We start from the raw sequence: 18,216 nt of genomic DNA, 5'->3' as shown, positions 1-18,216 counted from the left end.
ACTTTTTTCTTCCCTGTTTGATATTTCAGCTCACTGATGCTGGTATGTTCCTTGAGTTTGAACATTTTGACTGTATTATTAAGTTTCTTCACCAACTGCAGGTTTCCAGTCAGGAAATAAGTATTGTTTTGAACATAAAATCCAGGTATGTCTTTAAAGAGCTATTTTATAATATCTATCTAGTTCCTGCTTCAGGGTCTATTTTTACAAATTTACATAAAAACTTTAAAAGGCAATTAGAAAATGCATATTTAGTGTTTTGGATGAAAATACTATCATATCATGCCTAATTGTATTTCAAAGTATTGTCAATCGACTGTGCTTCAAATATCAAGGATTGTTAAGTCAAAACTTAGATTCTGACCGCAGTTATGATTAGTTTTTTCCGTATTGATCATCATTATACAATCTTTTCCCAGCTGTGCTACAAGATTATATAACTGTAGTCCAATTAGAAACACCATGGTTTAAAATGTCATTTAGGCCTGCATAAGCAAGCAGTACTTCTGCAATAAAAAACATTTCTAAGCAATAAGAGGATTAGTTGTAATCGGAATTAGTTTTCTAGTTTTGTTTGCTGTGCAACTGCATAAACACTTGTGCCAACACAACTAGTGAGGAGGGTCATTTTTTAAGTACTGCTGGATGATGCTGGGCAAAACGTGAAATCACAGCCCAAATCTGTTCCAAACTGTTGATGTCTCCCCATCTCTTGCACAAGATTGTGATGCTTTTTTTGGTATCATCTGCATCATACATGCACACACAAGTTGAGAAATGTTTGATTCTTAGAGGAAACCAAATATGCAGCATCTGCTGTGTGAAAACAAGCCATCACTGTTTCAAGTGAAACCACTAGAAATTATTTGCTGCTGTTCATACTTTTCCCATAGAGTACCTTTCAGCCATGGATCTCAGTGTTTTACCAGTGCAACTTACCACAAATGTTGGAGGTAATATTTATCATTTTCCAGATCAGAAATCTGGTTCACAAAAGAATGACCCCTTCCATGTTGCCTCGGTATGTATGTATTTCCAGCACAAACAGAGAAACAGTCTGAATCTATGAAGACTGAGCAGCTGTGCTACTTGAACTACATGTGTTAGCTCATTTATGTGTAGATTATGTATCTACATGATACCATCACACTGGGTGTAGATGTATCCATTGTTTCAGTGGCAGCATCAGAATAAAGTATTATGCTCCTAGGTGTTTGAAGCCAAGTGGCACTTTCTTTCATGTAATTAACTTTTTTTTTTACCTTTATGTCAGAAATTTATACAATACGGTTCTGCATTTTACTTAATGGATTGCAAGTCTCATTCATACCTTTTCAGTTACATTTCTACTGAGACAAGGGAATATTTTCTGTGAAAATAGTTCTGCTCAATTATTTGCTTAATACTTGTACTGACTTCCCTTGGCACAATTGTAAATGTCTGTTTTCAATGTCCAGTTTACATAGTATGTAGTAAATAGGATCAAAAATCACATCAGTTTTTAGTTCCTATATGATAATTTGTTGATCACCTTCTGCTAGTGCATAGTTTAGTTCAATAGGATGTGTTAAAATTAAGTGTTAATATTTTTTTCTTCTGGAAGATTTCAGGAAAGACATTTTGAAAAGAACTGGCTTTTTGACTTCAACTTGGCAGTGGCTGAAATTCAGGTACAGTATGCACATTCTTCAAGCCTGTTGGAATACTTAAACCATTACTTCTCTTAAACCTACAAGAAATAGCAATCTCTACATCATTTAAAATTAGTGGGCTTTACTGTTAACTATATTGAGATTATGATAAAATATTTTTATGCAAAGCCATGTTTGGGAAGATTAACTTGCAGAGGAAAAGTGTATTGGTTTTTCTGTGATGTCAGTATTGTAATTCACATACTCGTAGCTTTTATCTTGGTTTTGCATCCAATTCAAAGATTTTGTAATTTTAAGCAATTATTTCCTATACCTTATATTTGTTGTGCTTGTAATTGGTAGTTGTACATCATTCCTCACCAAAAAATTATTTAATATATTAAATAAGCAGATAAAATTCAAAACTAGTATAAAAAGGCACAGAGGCTTTAATTGGCAACACTAAGCAGGTATTTTAAAGAATAAGGAAATAGTATTAAATTCTGAAATTGGACACTTGCATCTTTCACATTCAAGGGCACATTACTTATTATGCACAGTTATAATATAGTTTATGTGTTATCACACTTACTGCACAGATCCTGAGACCAAAATTTAAGAAGGGAAAAAAACAGGACTGATTTTTTTACTCCTTTAACACCAAAGTCATCAAGTGATCTTGCAAGCAAAAGACTAATTCATAAGAAAATGACCATCAATTTGGCATGCATCACAGGAACAAAAAAAAAGACAGTAAAATACTGGATGAATACCAGTACTTAAATAAGATGAATAAGTTACAAGCTTCCCCAGTTGGGGTCGTGACATAAATGGAAAAAGGATTTTAATTTCTTGAGGGACAACAGTGATTAGCAGTCCATGCAAGTTAGGCAACATGTAACTGTGCTATACTGAACATGGAGTTCTTGGCAGTAGCATTTCATCTGTGTCTTTTTTCTGCTTTAAGTCTATCCCAGTTGCATCTCTCGAATTTCAATACATTTTCTGTTTGGTGTTCTGGAAGCAAGTTCGCTTATATTTATCCCTTGCCTTTTTCACAGCATTGCAAGGAAAAAAGTGATTGGACCAAGCTGGGAGCTTTGTATGTTAATGCAAGAACTGGATGTGAACATTTTCATGATCTTCAAAAATTGTCTTTATGTATTGCTGAAACACTAACTAGAGATTCTGAGACAGACAGACCAGGAGTTCCTTTTTGTGATTTTGCTGATGCAGGTAAAAATAAGATGCAGTAAATCCATTTCGTTCATCCCTGTTCTTTGTAGAGTTTTTAAAAGAGTCGAAAAACCAAATTCGTACACTGTTTTCTGAAAATTAGTTCATTTTACATGTTACAATATTCAAAATTTCTTGAGGTGCAAATACAATCAGCTAAAATGCTCAATAGAAGCCATTTTCTAGCGGAAGTAAAATCCACAGTGCTTACGCTTACTGTCAAAGGAAGTTCTGAAAGAAGAACATTTGAGCTTTGTGAAATCAAGAGAGAAACCAAAACCGATGGGTTTTAATAAGAATGTCCTATTCTCAGGACAAAGGCAAACACATTAAGTATTGTAGTGTGAAGTGTCACACTCTTAATAGCATAAATAAACTTTAGAGCTGTAAATACAGCTATATGTATTTGTGTATTTCAAAACACATTGAACAGGGTTACATCATGTATATAATTTGTACTTTTTTTTTTTTTTGTAATTTGGACTTCCAGAATTATTTCACTCTCTAAAGAACCAAGAATTTCTGCAAGGGCTGGGCCCACAAAACACCTTCTACTTTTGTTAATAGTTCTGGCAGGTTTTCTTACCCCTTTCTTCCCTTTGCCCCTTCATTTACATACCTGTATCATTCTTCCTAATAAGTTTGCAGGGGACTGACACACAGTGAAGTGTCAGTGGGATATTAAAGCGTTTTATAATGGATGACTCAGATCTTTTTCAACCTGTATTAACTACTAAAACGTGATGAATATTTATTCAAGATATGTGACATGAGCTTACTGACCACAGACTTTCATATTATAAAACAGCTATCACAGCTTCCAGATGTGACACAGATGGAGGAATTTGGTGGGGCTTGGAACTTAGTCTGTATTCCCTAGAGCAGTGGTGTTTGCACTTATAGGCAGTTCTATCAGTAAAAAATTTTTGAGCATTCACCCCCAGTTTATTTATTTATTTATTTATTTGTAATTTATATACATGTACTGCTGCACTAAATATTAAGTACATTATGAAACATACAACATACACAGTAATAGGAATTTAAAAGATGAGATAAAGATGAAGTAAAAACTACTTTTTAAATATTTTAATTTATTTATTTTTATTTTTTAATGGTACAAAAAAATATTTTCTTCCCACACCTGAATGAATTGTTGTGCTCACACCCCACTTTGGAGACCACTACTCTAGAATCCAACAGTGCTTCCCAAGGGGTTGTATAATATGGTTGGAAAAACTTGTAATTACTCAGATCGGTAATTGCCAACATTTCTTCATGGTGACAGAAAATGCAAAGCTTACTTTACAAATAATGATGTTACTAAATTAAATCATTACATGTCCAAGCATCCTATGGATGAATTAGACTACTATGAAATAGTGTCTGAATAAACTGCAGTTACTTAACCTACTTCTGGTGTTAAGACTTAAGAAGTTACTACTTTCAATGGCAAATATTTCAGAAAGTATATTTAATATTTTCATAATGAACATGTTTTTCAAGAGTGTAATTTCTTTTAAAATGCATTTACATGTAAAATAAAAAATACTTTTTTTTTCTTTCCAGTAATAAAAAATTCACAACATAATGAAGCAGACAGAATTTTCATTGGAAGGATTGGGATAAGTGTAATGTATTCTTATCACAAAGTACTGCACTGGATAAAGGTATACTGGACTATAGGAACCTGACTGGAAGAAAAAGAATGAGTCATTTCTTTTCTAGATATTAAACTGTGTTTCTCAAGTTGAATGGCTGGATGTGCCACCTGCCTCCCAACCATCCTAGTACTTCTTAATCATCCAGTAGTCTTAATTGTCCATAGTAGTCTTCTGTGGAGCCCATCATAACTTTGTCTTGCAACCTAGAAACTTGACCGTTCGGGTTCAACTTTCAACTTTTCTGAGCTAAGGCGGTATCTGAATTAGGAAACAGGTCTTCCTGAAATTCTGGGGTGAGGTGCTGATGGAATTGTTTCCCAGAAATATCACTTTATTCCATCTGGCAATACTGCTGTATTCTGAGACCTCCCAACTCAAACAATATTTACAGAAGTTTGAGTGGGCCATTACCTGCACTGATGCTTCTGAACCTGACCTCAAATGGAATGGATAAGGCCAGGGAGACAGAAGAGAAGCATAGCAAGACTGCTACTGCACTTGGTGAACTGCTCATTCCCCGGAACGTCCCTAGAAGTGTTTTTCTTCCGTTTAATATAGTTCTAAGTTCTGTGAATCTTGGAAAGACATAGACCTCACAAAGAAATACCCTTTATAATCCTTTCTTTGCTGACAAATATCACAAAGGGCCAGGGTTCATAGAATCATAGAATTTTCTAGGTTGGAAGAGACCCTTGGGATCATCGAGTCCAACCATCTACCCTACTCTACAAAGTTCTCCCCTACACCATATCCCCCAACACCACATCTAAACGTCTCTTAATGGGTTAAGAGACTATACCTTTCACTGGATATTTTACACTGCTTAGGCCTCATGCAGTACTAATCATAAGTTCACTGCACCAACATCTGTTTCAGTGTTAAATTCATCTTTTTCTTCCTGGAAGGAAGCAGGGTATACTAAGCTGGATCTCCTGTACAATGCAATGTGACCAGTGACAACATAAGAAATAATATAAACCACCAATGATTTTGGAGTGTATTTTGGTCAGTGATCGTATTCTGAACTTACCTTGTGTCAATGGGCCTGATTCTTTCAGCTAATAGTTGTGCTGTACTGGGATGTTCCTCGTCCTATACAAGATGATTTCCAGCATGTATTTTTATGGCAAAAAAAGCAAACACTCTCCTTGTCCCCTTCTGTCTCTTGGGGTTGGTTTTGTTGGGTTTTTTTTTGTGACTTATCATCAAGGAACCCTTTCTAGTTTGCATCAACGAATTAAAATGTCTCTAGGGGTTGACCTTCAGGAATTCTGTTGTGTACAACCTGTGCACTGCTCAATCTGTTTCCAGGGTCAGCCCAAGTCCCAGGAGATATCTGATAGAGGTGCTTAGTCTAGAGGCAATACACCTATTTGGATGAATCATTAATTTTGCAGCATCAGCTTGTTGAATTGAATGGTCTTTAGCAGGTCCCTATCAAGCTGCAGCACAATGTGGTACTGTTTAGGAGTAAAAGGAAGGAGAGAGGGTCTTTGCATTAGCACTTTTGTAGTACTGCACGAGAACTTTAAGCATTTCTGTTCCACAAAACTCAGCAGTTAGAATAGTTAAGATATTCCTGGCTATAGAAGAGGTAGTCTAAATTTTTGGCATTGAGGAGTGGTCAGTGTTCACATGCCCATCAAAGAGCTTAATTTGGCTTGGGTTTTGGCTGTCCTCTTCAGCAGAGACTGCATATATTCAGTGTTTGTAGGGAAATGCCTTCATACATTTTAGCTGTTTTCCAGATCCATCTTAAGGGAGATCCTGATATTTGGGTTGCAGGACCTCTGATATTTCAAGCAAGTTCATCTTCATATCGTAATTTCAGAGGTGCAAGGTGTCAAAAGCATCTGTAGTGTTTCTTTTGTATAACAGGAGTTACTAAAAGTGGACAGTTCTTAAGATACTGTGATTTTTTTCATGTCTAAAGCAATAGGTCGTTGCTTCTTTGAGAATGTTGTGTTAGGTATCAAACTCACATCTCAACAGACTGCCCACCTCAAATAGCCTTGCAGACAATCTGTGTTCACCATACGGGAGTGTGAACAAGTCTGTGCTCTGAATGATTTTTACCAGAACTGGCAGGTACCAAATTGATCTCTGCTGCAGGGATGAACTAGAATGGTCATTCCTACCTCCCTCCAACCAGTTTCACTCCATTGTACATATCGGATAAGTCCCTAATCCTGTGGTTATAGGCTAGTATCTGCTTGATCCCTTATCTTGTTTCTTCCAAAAAGTGGTCCAGAAAATAAGATAGCGATTGATTTGTTCTTCCCGCTATGCCCAAAGTAATTTTGGCTTTAGGACATGCCCTATGCCATTTTATGAATATGTTGGACTGCCTAAAGCTCTAGATGTGCTTTTCAGATCACTTTCCCTTCATGAATATCAAACTGCTTTATCACATAGCTTTGATGCTTGGTGGCTCTCAGGGGTAAAACGTGTGTGCTCCTTGGTCCTGAAAAGAGTATTCTTTGTAAGAGCTAAGGAAAGTTCATAAAGCAGATATACTTCAAAAAAACATGTAGATTTGAAACGTGAATAGGTCTTCCAGGGAGACAGCTCTTAAAGCAACACTAGACTACTTTTTGGATATTTACTTGTAGAGAATCCTGCAACATTAATGCTCCCTTGGCAACTATTTCATCCAATTCCTATTTCAACTATTTCCTGTCTTGAAGGACTTTGCTGTGGTTTATTTTTACCCAACTTTTTATTACTTCAGAGGCTTGGTCAGAGGTTCTTGTATACAATTAAGGATCTCATTCCACAATTGCATTTTAATTGGATGCCCTTCATTTATAGATCATTCGTACTCATAGCTGCATGCTTTTCATCTTTCTATAAAGACCCACTTCTTAGGGGCCCTTCTTTTTGCTAGAAGGATGGAATAGATGCATTTTGTCTCTGGTTTGCGCATAGATTTCAAGTTTCTGTTTTGCTGTCAAAGTTTCACCTGAATCTGTCTCATATATGTTTTTTCCCTTCAACCACATACAGCTACAGTTGAATGGGTTCTTTACACCTTAAATGTTAACTGCAATGATGTAGTTAGTATTCTTTTATGGGTTATGCTGAGATAAACCATTGCAAATACCTGTAGGCCTTCAAAAGTCTCCAGTTTTGAGCATACGGCAGTCCACACTATGTGTGTGCATATGCATAAAGCATTTTCAAAAAAATTAGCTTCGTAATAAGTTTCATTTTCTGTCAACTTCTCTGTTGCCCTAAACCTACCTTTCCCTCTACCTCCAGAGTCCTCATTCCACCACCACAATGCATGCACGCACATGACCACGATTTTTAATAAGCCATCTCCTCATTGATGTATACCCACTAAGGAAGAGCTGAAACATGTCTAGTTTGGAGTTTGGTTCATGTTGCTTGACCAGCAAGGTGCAGCCAGACAGGACAAGTGCTGAATCCGGCCTGTTCTTGCCTTGCTGAGGATGTTAATTTGATATCCCACCTTGACCTGATCATCATCTTTTTTTATGTTGGTCAGATCTTAATTATATTTGAGACTGCTACCTTTTTTCCATCTTTGACTGAAAAGGGCAACCAAAAAGTTGTTAAGAGAAAGCTTCTGTTGGAAACCAGTCTAAGTATCAACCTGGAATAGGATGATAAAGTTGTTGGTTGTTATACTGTTGGCCAGATAGGTCCAACTTTTTCCAGTTTATTGTCCTGCTGGATACAACTATCAGTGTTTTCTTTGGCTTATGCTGGAGTAATTATTTCAGTTTAACAATTATGCCTCTGCTGCAAAATGAAAACTCTCTGTATAATCTTTTTAGAATTTTATAGGTTGTGTAATACTGAATGGAAACAAAAGAATAAAAATATTAATATACTAAAGTAAGCAAATACAAATTAATTACAAAGTATATTAAAAATACTGTATAGGAACATTATGTAGTAGAAATAATGTAATAGGGAATAGTGTACTGGGAACTGTTCACCAATGGGTTGGTGGGGGTTTTTTGCCTACACAGTCAAAAAAAACCTTACTATTTATTAGAAATTTTACATTTTTTTTCCCCAACTCAGTTTGGATATCTAAACTGATGCCTATACATCTGTATCACCAAATTAAATCTGATGTATTTTGTGTAAATATATTCTGTGTTCACTGATACCATTCCCTTCTCTGACCTTCCCCCTTTCCCTTCTCCCTCTTATGCTAGGGAAAGAAGGTTTTGGACAAATTGCATGAGATACAGATAAATTTTACAGTCTTGAAAGGACTTATAGGTGCAGAGAGGTTAGCATCAAGATGTCAAATTGTTAATAAAGCTGCAGAAATTTTTCTTAAAACCGGAAGCTTGGATGGAGCCATATGGGTATTGAGAGGTAAGCTTGTCATAAAAAACTGAGGTTTTGTTTAAATTTGAACAGTCCCTTTCTATGACAGATTTCAGATAAAAGTTACAAGCTGGTCAATGTTATTAAATAAAGTTAAGAACACTTTTTAACAACAAAAATAAAATGTGATCCATCTTACTGTTTAGTACTCTTCTTGATATGTATAAGAAATATTATGACCAATACCAATTATTTTCCAGAAAAGTGTTCACAGTAGTCTGCCATCAACACCATTCTATGCAAAAGCCTACCATAATAAGGGAGGGGTGCAGCTTAGAAAGTGACTCTGCCCCATGTACTGGGCCAGGTGACATTCAGTGTCAAAAAAATTTCAGGCTTGGGTCAATGCATAGTTTCTTTACCCCTCACAGTACCCACATTTAGTAAAATAGCTTTAGAATAGGACCATATTTCTGCAATTAAATAACACATAATTACTGGCTTTTGGGAATTCTAATCTGCTGAAAAGAAGAAATTCAGAAATATTAACAAGAATAGAAGGTATTCTATAAAGTAATATTGAGGATCTAAAATTTGCAATTCAATTTTATATATGTACATAGAGATATATGTATTTATATACACACGTATATTTATATATGCCACTGACAGTCCATTTACTACCATGATATTTAATAAAAGGGGTTATTTGCAATATAAAAGTTCAGAAAATACATCTGAGAAGTATTGGTGATAAGGAACGAATTGTTAGTAATTAGAATTGCATTTTCTGTGAAATTCTGAGATTTGTTTTCTGCTACAGTTTACAGTATATTCTTAACGGCCAAAAGTCTCAGCGTCCAGCAGTTTCAGTTCATAGCAATAACACTGCACTGTTGTTTGCCGCAGAGTCAGAGTGGACCACAAATGCACCATTGTGGCCCTGTGATAAAATGGACATCCTCAGTCGACATAATCTGTTATTTACACTAGTGGACAAATACTTGGGGAAGAGTTTATACAGGCAGGCATTTGAAGTCCTACAGAACTTACCAGGTTTTCAAAATCATTCTGGTAAGTAAAGAAAAAGGTACTGTGCTAAGAGCTAAAAATGTAATGGATGATTCTGTACTATTCTTTTTGGTTCTTTTCCTGCTAAAATTTGTTGAAGAATTAAGATGGTCTTAGACAAGCCCATTTTTTTTTCCCAAAGAGTGTAGGGTCAGTTAAAATATGTATTGTAGTCTGCAGCTGTTGCCGCACATGCACACATGCATGTACATGCATACACACAGTTTATACATGTGTCCTCTTTTTACAATTGGCTCTGTTACACAGGGCAACAGGAAAGACCCACGAAATTTTTAAGGATCATAAACAGTCTATACAATAAGATAAAATAGGGATATCATTGGGGCGATTCATTTTATCTTCACTTCAGATGAATGCATTGCTTTTTTCTATAACTGAGCTAGCTAACCTAGGCTTCTTTTACATACCACGTTAAGAACCAAGTGCTCTTTTGGGCTTAATTTATTTGACAAATTTTCAATGTGTACTTCAAGATGAGGTGCGTAGTTACCTAGGCTCCACTGAAGAAACCTCAGCTGATTGCTGTGCGTAGGTAGGTCTCAGTCCTATTGCCAGTGTTTGCTTTCAGGTATGTTAGGAGAGCTTAGTTGTAAGACCATCTACTTAGAGAATCCTAAAAGGATCTAGTCCTTTGAGGCATGAGGTGGATAAAGGCTGCTCGGTCCTGCCAAGAAGGGGACAGTTGAGTGGAAGTGGACAGTTCAGAGAGTAAGAGTAGAAGCACAACTTGAAGCACCAAGGTGAATTTTATTGGTGCAAATTTTAAGTCTGAGACATCAAGTGAAGATTGTATTTATAGACTTGGACAAGTGAATATATTTTTATCTGATCCTATTGGGTTTGGCAGCAAATTATTGGTCCTTAATACTTCTCATTCACAATGTGAATGAACTAACTATATGAAAAGACTTTTGATGAATAAAGCATTATTATAAGTGATCCCAACCTTGTTCCATTTTGCTGTTAGAAGCACGAGTCCTGATTTTAGGTACTGATTGAGAAGCGATTCTTCAATTAGACTTGCATTTGATTTAGTTCAGTAGTTAATATTCTTCATTTCATTTCAGATACTGTAGATGTTTCTCAGTACAGCTGCCTTTTTAACAAGCTGATAAATGCCTGTTTTGAGAGCAAGAACCTTGGGGTCTCATCTTCTGCAGTAGACTTCATGCTTTCAAAAAACATAGCAATTGATTTTTTTCTACTTAGAGGCTTAATCACAGCTTTGGGAAGAAGTTCTTTGTGGTCTAAAGCTAGGACCTATTACAAAAGTAAGTTACTTCTTAAACAATATCCTTCCCTTATGTTCTTTAGATAACATACACTCAAAACAACTCACTGTGTTGGGGAGAAATGGGTAAATGTATATTTTGTAAAAAGAAAATGGTACTTTCTGTGTCACTATCAGGAATTTATTTGTAACCAAAATGTTTATTGGGAAATAGTGACAGTTGAAAATACGAATCAGTGCATACTACCTGGCATGAAATAGATGTAATGATAAAATTAATTTTTTACGTTCAGTTTCAGAATTTCAACAATGTGAACCCTGAAATGGTTAAACAGTGCATCATCTTCACTTTTTTATGGAGGCAAATTAGATTTCTTTATACTTCTGTTTAGAACTGTGGTGGTAAAAGTATTAAGATTTAAGATTTGAGAGTTTTGGCTAAGAAGTTTATTCTAACCAAAAGAAGACTCCTTTCAACTAAAAGCTAACAGTCTGTGATTGTTTTCAGCTCCCCACTTCTGAGCTAAGATAATATTGGATGTGCACTCTCATAGAGTCCACCTATCTCTCCATATTGTCAGGTTATTTGCTGTAGAATTGTGGCAGTTAGCAAGCTGCTTAAGGAGTCCATCCCTCCAAGGATGGATACTTGGCTTTGTTAACATTGAAATGATTGTTTTTCCTCACCTCTTTTTTTTTTTTCCTCGATTTTTTTTTTCTCCTGGAATGTTGTATAGGTTGGGTCTCTGGGATCACTTGGCTGAGGACAAGGGAGCCAAGGGGGAGACGCTGTTCAAGTGTCCTCTCACTGTGATCATAGCTAATAATGCTTCAGTCTGACCTGTCCTAAATTGTACTTGCATTATTACACATTTGAAATCCCTCGATTTCTGACAGAGCTATTTAATAATCTCTGATAATATTCATTGATAAAATTAACGTTTTACAGCAGTGAATATTATGAGTGAATAGTGATTGCTGTGTTTTCAAATCAGGCCATTTCACAAGTGAAATAATAAAATCCATTAAAAGTTGGGGAGGGCAGGAGGTGTCCACATTCTTAGCCACATACCGAAGAAAACAGAACTACGTTCAGTATCAGTAATCCTAATCCCTTATGTTTCTGCATTTACTCTCAGGTGCTTTAGCATTGGGTTGCTACCCACCACTGCAGGGAAATTTACATCACAAACTTTTGACAATTCCGTCTTACCTGTCTGAGGTTGAGATGCTGTTGGCCATTGAAATATTTCTTGTTTCAAATGCCAGTGATATTCAAAGTCCAATGGCTACTAGTAAGACTCTTCAAATAATACTGAAAAGGTTTGTTATCAGTTACATACCATTTTGATTGTATTTATCCGTGTGATCATGTAATTAATGAGAGATCTTATTTTCCATTGGCTGGGAAAGAGAATGTTTGTTTTTAAACTTGCTTTTAATCCCTGTTTCTAAACGGGTTATACAACAGTAAATGTTGGGGGGGGGTGGTGTTGTTTGTTTGTGGGTTTTTTTTTTTACATGTGTATAGCAGAAAAGTAATTGTTCCAGAGTGATACTGGCCTGTGTTCTCTAACTGGATGTGTCTACTGATACACTAGAATATCAAGCAGTACCTTATTTTCACAGACAGGATAGCTTGATGTCTTGGTGTATCGATTCTTGTGTTGTGCTTAAGCAGTGGAGTAGAAGGTCACAGTCAAAATGTCACTCCTTTCAAAAAGCAACTCTAACGTTTCTTAGCTGTTTTTTGGAAAGCGCATGAAGCCATTTTACTTAATACTCTTTATAGGGGATATCTCAGTATTAAATTTGCTAGATTTTTCCCCCTTTCTGTGAGACATAATACCTTGAGATAAAAATGTGGGGGTTTGCTCTTTTCTTTTGTCCATAAACCTCCAACCACTATCACTAGTTTATACCTATAATTCATTTTTCAAGACCCCATTTTCTCCAAGATTGACTGGCTCAGCATCAAAATGTGAAACTGCATAGAAAAGCTACATTTGTTAAGAAGGATGAACAGGGGCATCTCAAACTTGAGTCCTCTGTCTTGCTTCCCCTCTACCCTTCCCAAGGAATACATCTCTTGTCTTTTGATAAATGACAAGTTTTTTATCTCTTGTTTTCATGTGTATGGTATTGTACCTCTACTTGTTTGCTTAAAGAGTAAATTCTGCTCTTACAAAAACGTAGGTATGTCACTGAGGCCCATCCTTATTCCAAAAGTGATTACATGCCAAAAATGAGCAATCTTTTTGGATTCAAGCATGTACATGAATTCTTGCTATACCCAGTTCATAAAATGGTTTAAGTTTCTTTACTGAATTTTCCAGCCCAGAGTGGAACATTTCTTCATGAAATGTGCTGTGAATATTGCAGACCTACTTTGCACTGGCATTAAATCCTATTACTGTTCATTACCATAAAATATGTTAAAAATACAGATTTTCTAACTTTTAATTCTTCAGAATAATCAGCTAAAATTTTTCAAGAAATTAACATAATGCATTGTAAGTTAAGTGAACACAAGACATTATTTTAATGTTTTTGTAATTTTGTTGCCAGTATAAAGCATCAGGCAAGTGACACAGGGTCTGTATGGTACCTAATTTTGCATTTGTGAAAATTCACTTACAGATATGAAGATCAGACAGTTCACAATAACAGTGACTACCAAGCGGCAGTAGAGAGACTGATCATGGCTGCTCGCATATCTGATCCGAAGCTTTTTCTTAAGCATATGACAATGAACGTTAATATGGAAGAAGTTTACAGCTTGGAGCTTACATCTGCTGTAAAATGGCTTCAGGAGAATATGAAATGGGCTGGGAAGGTCTGGCTGTTTCAGTAGTCATTAAATAGTAAAGACATTTGGTTTGTAATTGTTAAGGCAATCATTGTTAAAAATAATACAAATGAATAAAGGCAGTTCCCACTGGGTTCAGACTGTGCCTTACTGATTTACAGCAAGGCTTCAAGCTCAAGTTGTGTTTTTAAATACTTACACTGATGATAATGCAGATAGTAGCACAGAAATATTAATTTTTGCCCTAACTATATAGACTGTCACATTGACTTACATAGATGTTTTGTAATGGCATGATTAGATAATGAGGAAACTGCAGCCTCAGAACTTACATTCTCCTTTTTTACGGGGAATCTAGCACTGTTACTCTTCTCCCAGCAGGTGATAGTATGTAAGTGCATTGATTGAGTATATCTAATGTTCTTGATTACATTTTCCACATTGCTTCATAGTCTGTAGAAGTAATATGTTTCCTTTTTGTCTTCCTCGCAGTATCTTGTGAAGATATTGTCCCATCTGTGCGCCCCTTAGATCTTAATTTCCTTACTCCCAAAACCCAGTAAAAAGCACTGAGAATAAAATAACTTCAAGATCACTTGAGACATGCCTGACTTAGGGTACCTTCCTTCACAGAACTGAGAGTTTACACAAGTTGCTCACAGCTGAAGGTTTAGTTGTGTCTTGATAATAACTTGTATGTGGCTTCACATTTGTATATATGAATACTTCCACTGAAAAGGAAAACTCGCTTTGTCCCTTGATTGTGCTCTTAGAGGGCAGTGATTTTGCCAATTTTTTAGTTTCTGCCAACTGCAAGACGAGACAGAAGCTTCTAGCAAGCTGTTTCTAGCATTTCTGGTTATCAGGAATTCTTCCTTTTTCCACCTGCAAATCCTGAATCAGATTTGGAGTATGAATTTGCTTAAGTCATGCTTCATCTACTGATCTGCAACCTAAGTAAGAAGGACCAAGCATTTCATATCGAAAAGCTCTCATGGCAAATCAATGGGACGTCTGTCAAAGTTGATACTGAGCCTGGGCTCCCAACCTTCACAAACATGCTGATAATACAGCTCTTTTGGTCCTGCTCTCCATCACTTTTAGAGCTTTTTGTGCTGAAAATTTCTGCTTTCTTGGGTATAGAAGTTCATGGGTTTTTTTAAGACTATTCCATCATAAGTGAGATCAAGATGGTGACATAAGCCCTCAATGTTTGAAAAATCTTTCCCTCCTTTGGGGCAGTATGAGTCTCTCTCCAGTTCCAGCAGCATTCTTGCAGGTGTCCTTCGTGCTTCTGAATCATGAAAGCCATCATGATAGCGCTGTATGGTTGTGGAGGGTTTTGGAGGGGTGTCGGTGTTCTTTGGTTTGGGGGAGTTGCCCCAAACTCCTCGCTAGTCTTGAGGTCCATGCCATTAATCTCATCGACAGTTGTCAGATTCCTGACCCTCTTCAAGGTCAGGTCCTGACACTTTTCAATACCACTGCTCATCCCATCTGTCTGGGAGTTGCTGCTGGAAGAGAGAGGATTGAATCCGATGGCCACCAAGATCACTGCCTTCCTCCTGTGCCGCTTGCACAGAAAAATGCAAGGATGGAGGCTCTTGTGTTTTCACAGGGTATCATTCTTCTGTAGGCATCTCATCTGCTTTCCTTCTAAAAAATGCTAGATTCAGTACTAATGTTCAGATGGTATTTCTTTAAAAGCCTCTTACCTCAAAATTTCTCTTGAAGAAAAGTTGGCATAAGTTCAAACTACCCCTTGGTATTCACCAAGATGGCTCTGCCATTTGTAAGGCTATCCACCTGGTCAAATCCAGTAGGATTCTGCTGCTTTTGTTTCCCAGTAGCTGCAAGACTGGATAAGAAGTGATCAGGTTTCAGATGAGGGATCTAAACTGATGTTCTTCCAGCCACTCCAGCATTAGTGGCAAGAGCAATTTTAGAAGGTGTCAGCAAACTAAAACTGGCAGTGAGAAACTAAGTCATTTTGCTAATTACTTTTTGTAAGATCCTTTGTAGCTTAATCTTCCTTGGAATTAGACAGAGGCTATCTGAACCTCAGCTAAATCCCACATTTCTGTAAGCGGTACCAGATGTGGCTAATGCTGTGTTTGAGAGACGCAGAAGGACAAAATTCTCTTAGTAATCTGTGTGGCTTCAAAGCTTGGGATGTTCTATAAACAGCATTACTTTTTCCATTTATATGCAACCTTGAATTTTCACTCAGATCATCCCCAGAAAAAAAAATCCAAATGTTGCTTTATTTTTCAGACAGAGGTTAATCATTGACCTTCTAGCTTAATTTGGAACTGTGTAAAATTTGTGCAATGTTTTGGCTCCATCTCCTGAGTATCATCTTCAGCTGATAGGATGCAATTTCAGTCATGTTTTATGTTAACAAGCAAAGCAAGCTCCCCGCATCATTGCTCAGAAGTTTTGGTACAACAGGTGCATCTGGTGTTTCTGTCAGTGTTTCTCCCTGTCACCACGATAAACCAGTAAGCAATTTAAACAACTTTACTGTTAGTCCTGTATTTCACATTTTTGTACTGTCTGGGGCCACTTGAAATACTGTACAAATCTGGTCATTTTATTGTGTATCAAAACACCAGAAAAGCTTCTTGAGCACCATTCTCAGTACCATTTTGGTGACACAAATTCCATGTGCTAAACAGGACAAAACTCCAATGTGGAATGGAAACAAGCCTGGAAAGATGACAAAATGTTCCAAAAAATAAAGTTAAGTATAACAGAGACAATGCATTTTTGCAGAGCCCGCCATTTGGTCGATAATATCTGTATTTTTGCTTCTCCCCAGGCATAAGTTACTGTTTCTTAGTAGCTGAATGAAATGTGTTTGAAATTAAGCAACTTGTTTGATATTTTTTTTTTTTCATATGGGAAATAAAATGTATGTTTACCTGTTTGCAGAGAAGAGACAGAAGAATGTGCAAAAAACCTTTCCTGTGCTGCACTCAGTAGCTAGGTCTAGACAACGCTGTGCTCCTTCAGTATGTTGTTAGATGCATGAGAAATTCCCTTTCTAAAAATCTTTCTTCAGTTTTCACTGATTAAAAGATCTGCTCTTAGAAAGATTACTTGTGTTAGGTATGGACAGTTTCTTATAACTAAAACAGAATAATGTTGTTTGGCAGACTTACCACCGTTTTATTTCAAAGCACTGATAGTTTTGAGAGTTTCCCCACATCCGGGGACAGAGGTGAGAAGCTGGATAGTTTTACGATGTTTTATAAAGAACAATTGGGGGGGATCATTTTGGAAGAGTTGTTAAGATGTTAATAAACTTTTTTTTATTCTTTATACGAAGTATCCAAAATATGTGAGTCAGTATTGTCATTAAACTATTTAATTCTGTTCAGATCCCCGTAATTAATATTCTCAGGTATGCATGAGAATAGGCAAATGGCAAAGTAGACGTGGAGAGTTTAGGATCTCAAAACTGCTACGAGGATTTAGAGTATGATACACTGCAGGAGGAGGTTAAGAATGTGTGAAATCAGTCAGACTACGCAGTTTTTCACCATGCCATAGCACATAACGTAGCAACTGCTCATGAATAAATTGGGCTGAAACTCCCAGCTGTGGACATGGCCAGCTTCCAGTTCTAACTACAGACTTGAGGGGAGGCTACAGCGAGGCCTATGAGCTGTGCTCAATTAGCTGAAGAATTCTAAATGAATGTCAGTGAGAGTTTCATATGAGGAGAAATAGTAAAATTAAATGTCCCCGGTGTAGTAATCAAACTTTTAATTACCAAAATCTTAATGCCATGCTCCTTAGCTTAGTAAAATACAACCGCATTAAGAGCAATTACTAGTTCGCATTTTTGTCCTTTCACATTCTCCAGATGCATCTTGCATCTTTCCCGGGGGGGGAAGGGGGAGATGGAGGGGTGGCAAATCCCAGGTCTACATTTTTCAGTCTTAACACCTTCTGCATAACTCTTTTCTGAAATGACTAGTATGATGAGCAGTATCAAAAATTAAAGCTGACATTATTGGCCTCAGAGCTTCTGTTGCCATTGCGTGTGATGAGACTGGAGGAACTGATGCCACTTTTAGACCGAGGACCAGAACAGAAACAAAGGAGTGAGGAAAAAATGGCTCAGTTGCTGCTTGTAGCACCTTTATCATGATGCTTAAAATTCTCCTGGTAGGGAACAAGAGGTAGTCAAAATACAAACTTCTTCAGATGTTAATTTTATCTGGTATAAAACAA

At 36.7% G+C, this 18,216-nt stretch overlaps 1 protein-coding gene across 1 annotated transcript in view; it reads left to right on the top strand.

Moving 5' to 3' along the window:
- The window catches only part of TOPAZ1 (testis and ovary specific TOPAZ 1), a gene marked incomplete at both ends in the record, with an annotated part of 41,640 nt that extends 27,621 nt beyond the window's left edge, over window positions 1-14,019 (top strand). The window contains 9 exons of the mRNA XM_082499480.1: window positions 30-145; window positions 1,604-1,670; window positions 2,693-2,867; window positions 4,437-4,537; window positions 8,725-8,890; window positions 9,752-9,916; window positions 11,002-11,205; window positions 12,305-12,488; window positions 13,806-14,019. Of these exons, the coding sequence (XP_082355606.1) occupies window positions 30-145; window positions 1,604-1,670; window positions 2,693-2,867; window positions 4,437-4,537; window positions 8,725-8,890; window positions 9,752-9,916; window positions 11,002-11,205; window positions 12,305-12,488; window positions 13,806-14,019 (1,392 nt within the window). The remainder of the gene's footprint in view (window positions 1-29; window positions 146-1,603; window positions 1,671-2,692; window positions 2,868-4,436; window positions 4,538-8,724; window positions 8,891-9,751; window positions 9,917-11,001; window positions 11,206-12,304; window positions 12,489-13,805) is intronic.
- Between the last annotated feature and the right edge of the window lie 4,197 nt (window positions 14,020-18,216).

The sequence above is a fragment of the Vanellus vanellus genome, assembly GCF_965231255.1.
Source record: "Vanellus vanellus genome assembly, chromosome: 2".
NCBI classification, from domain to species: Eukaryota; Metazoa; Chordata; class Aves; order Charadriiformes; family Charadriidae; genus Vanellus; species Vanellus vanellus.
The sequence above is the reverse complement of the archived record's forward strand: the minus strand, read 5'-3'. Positions and strand labels throughout refer to the sequence as shown.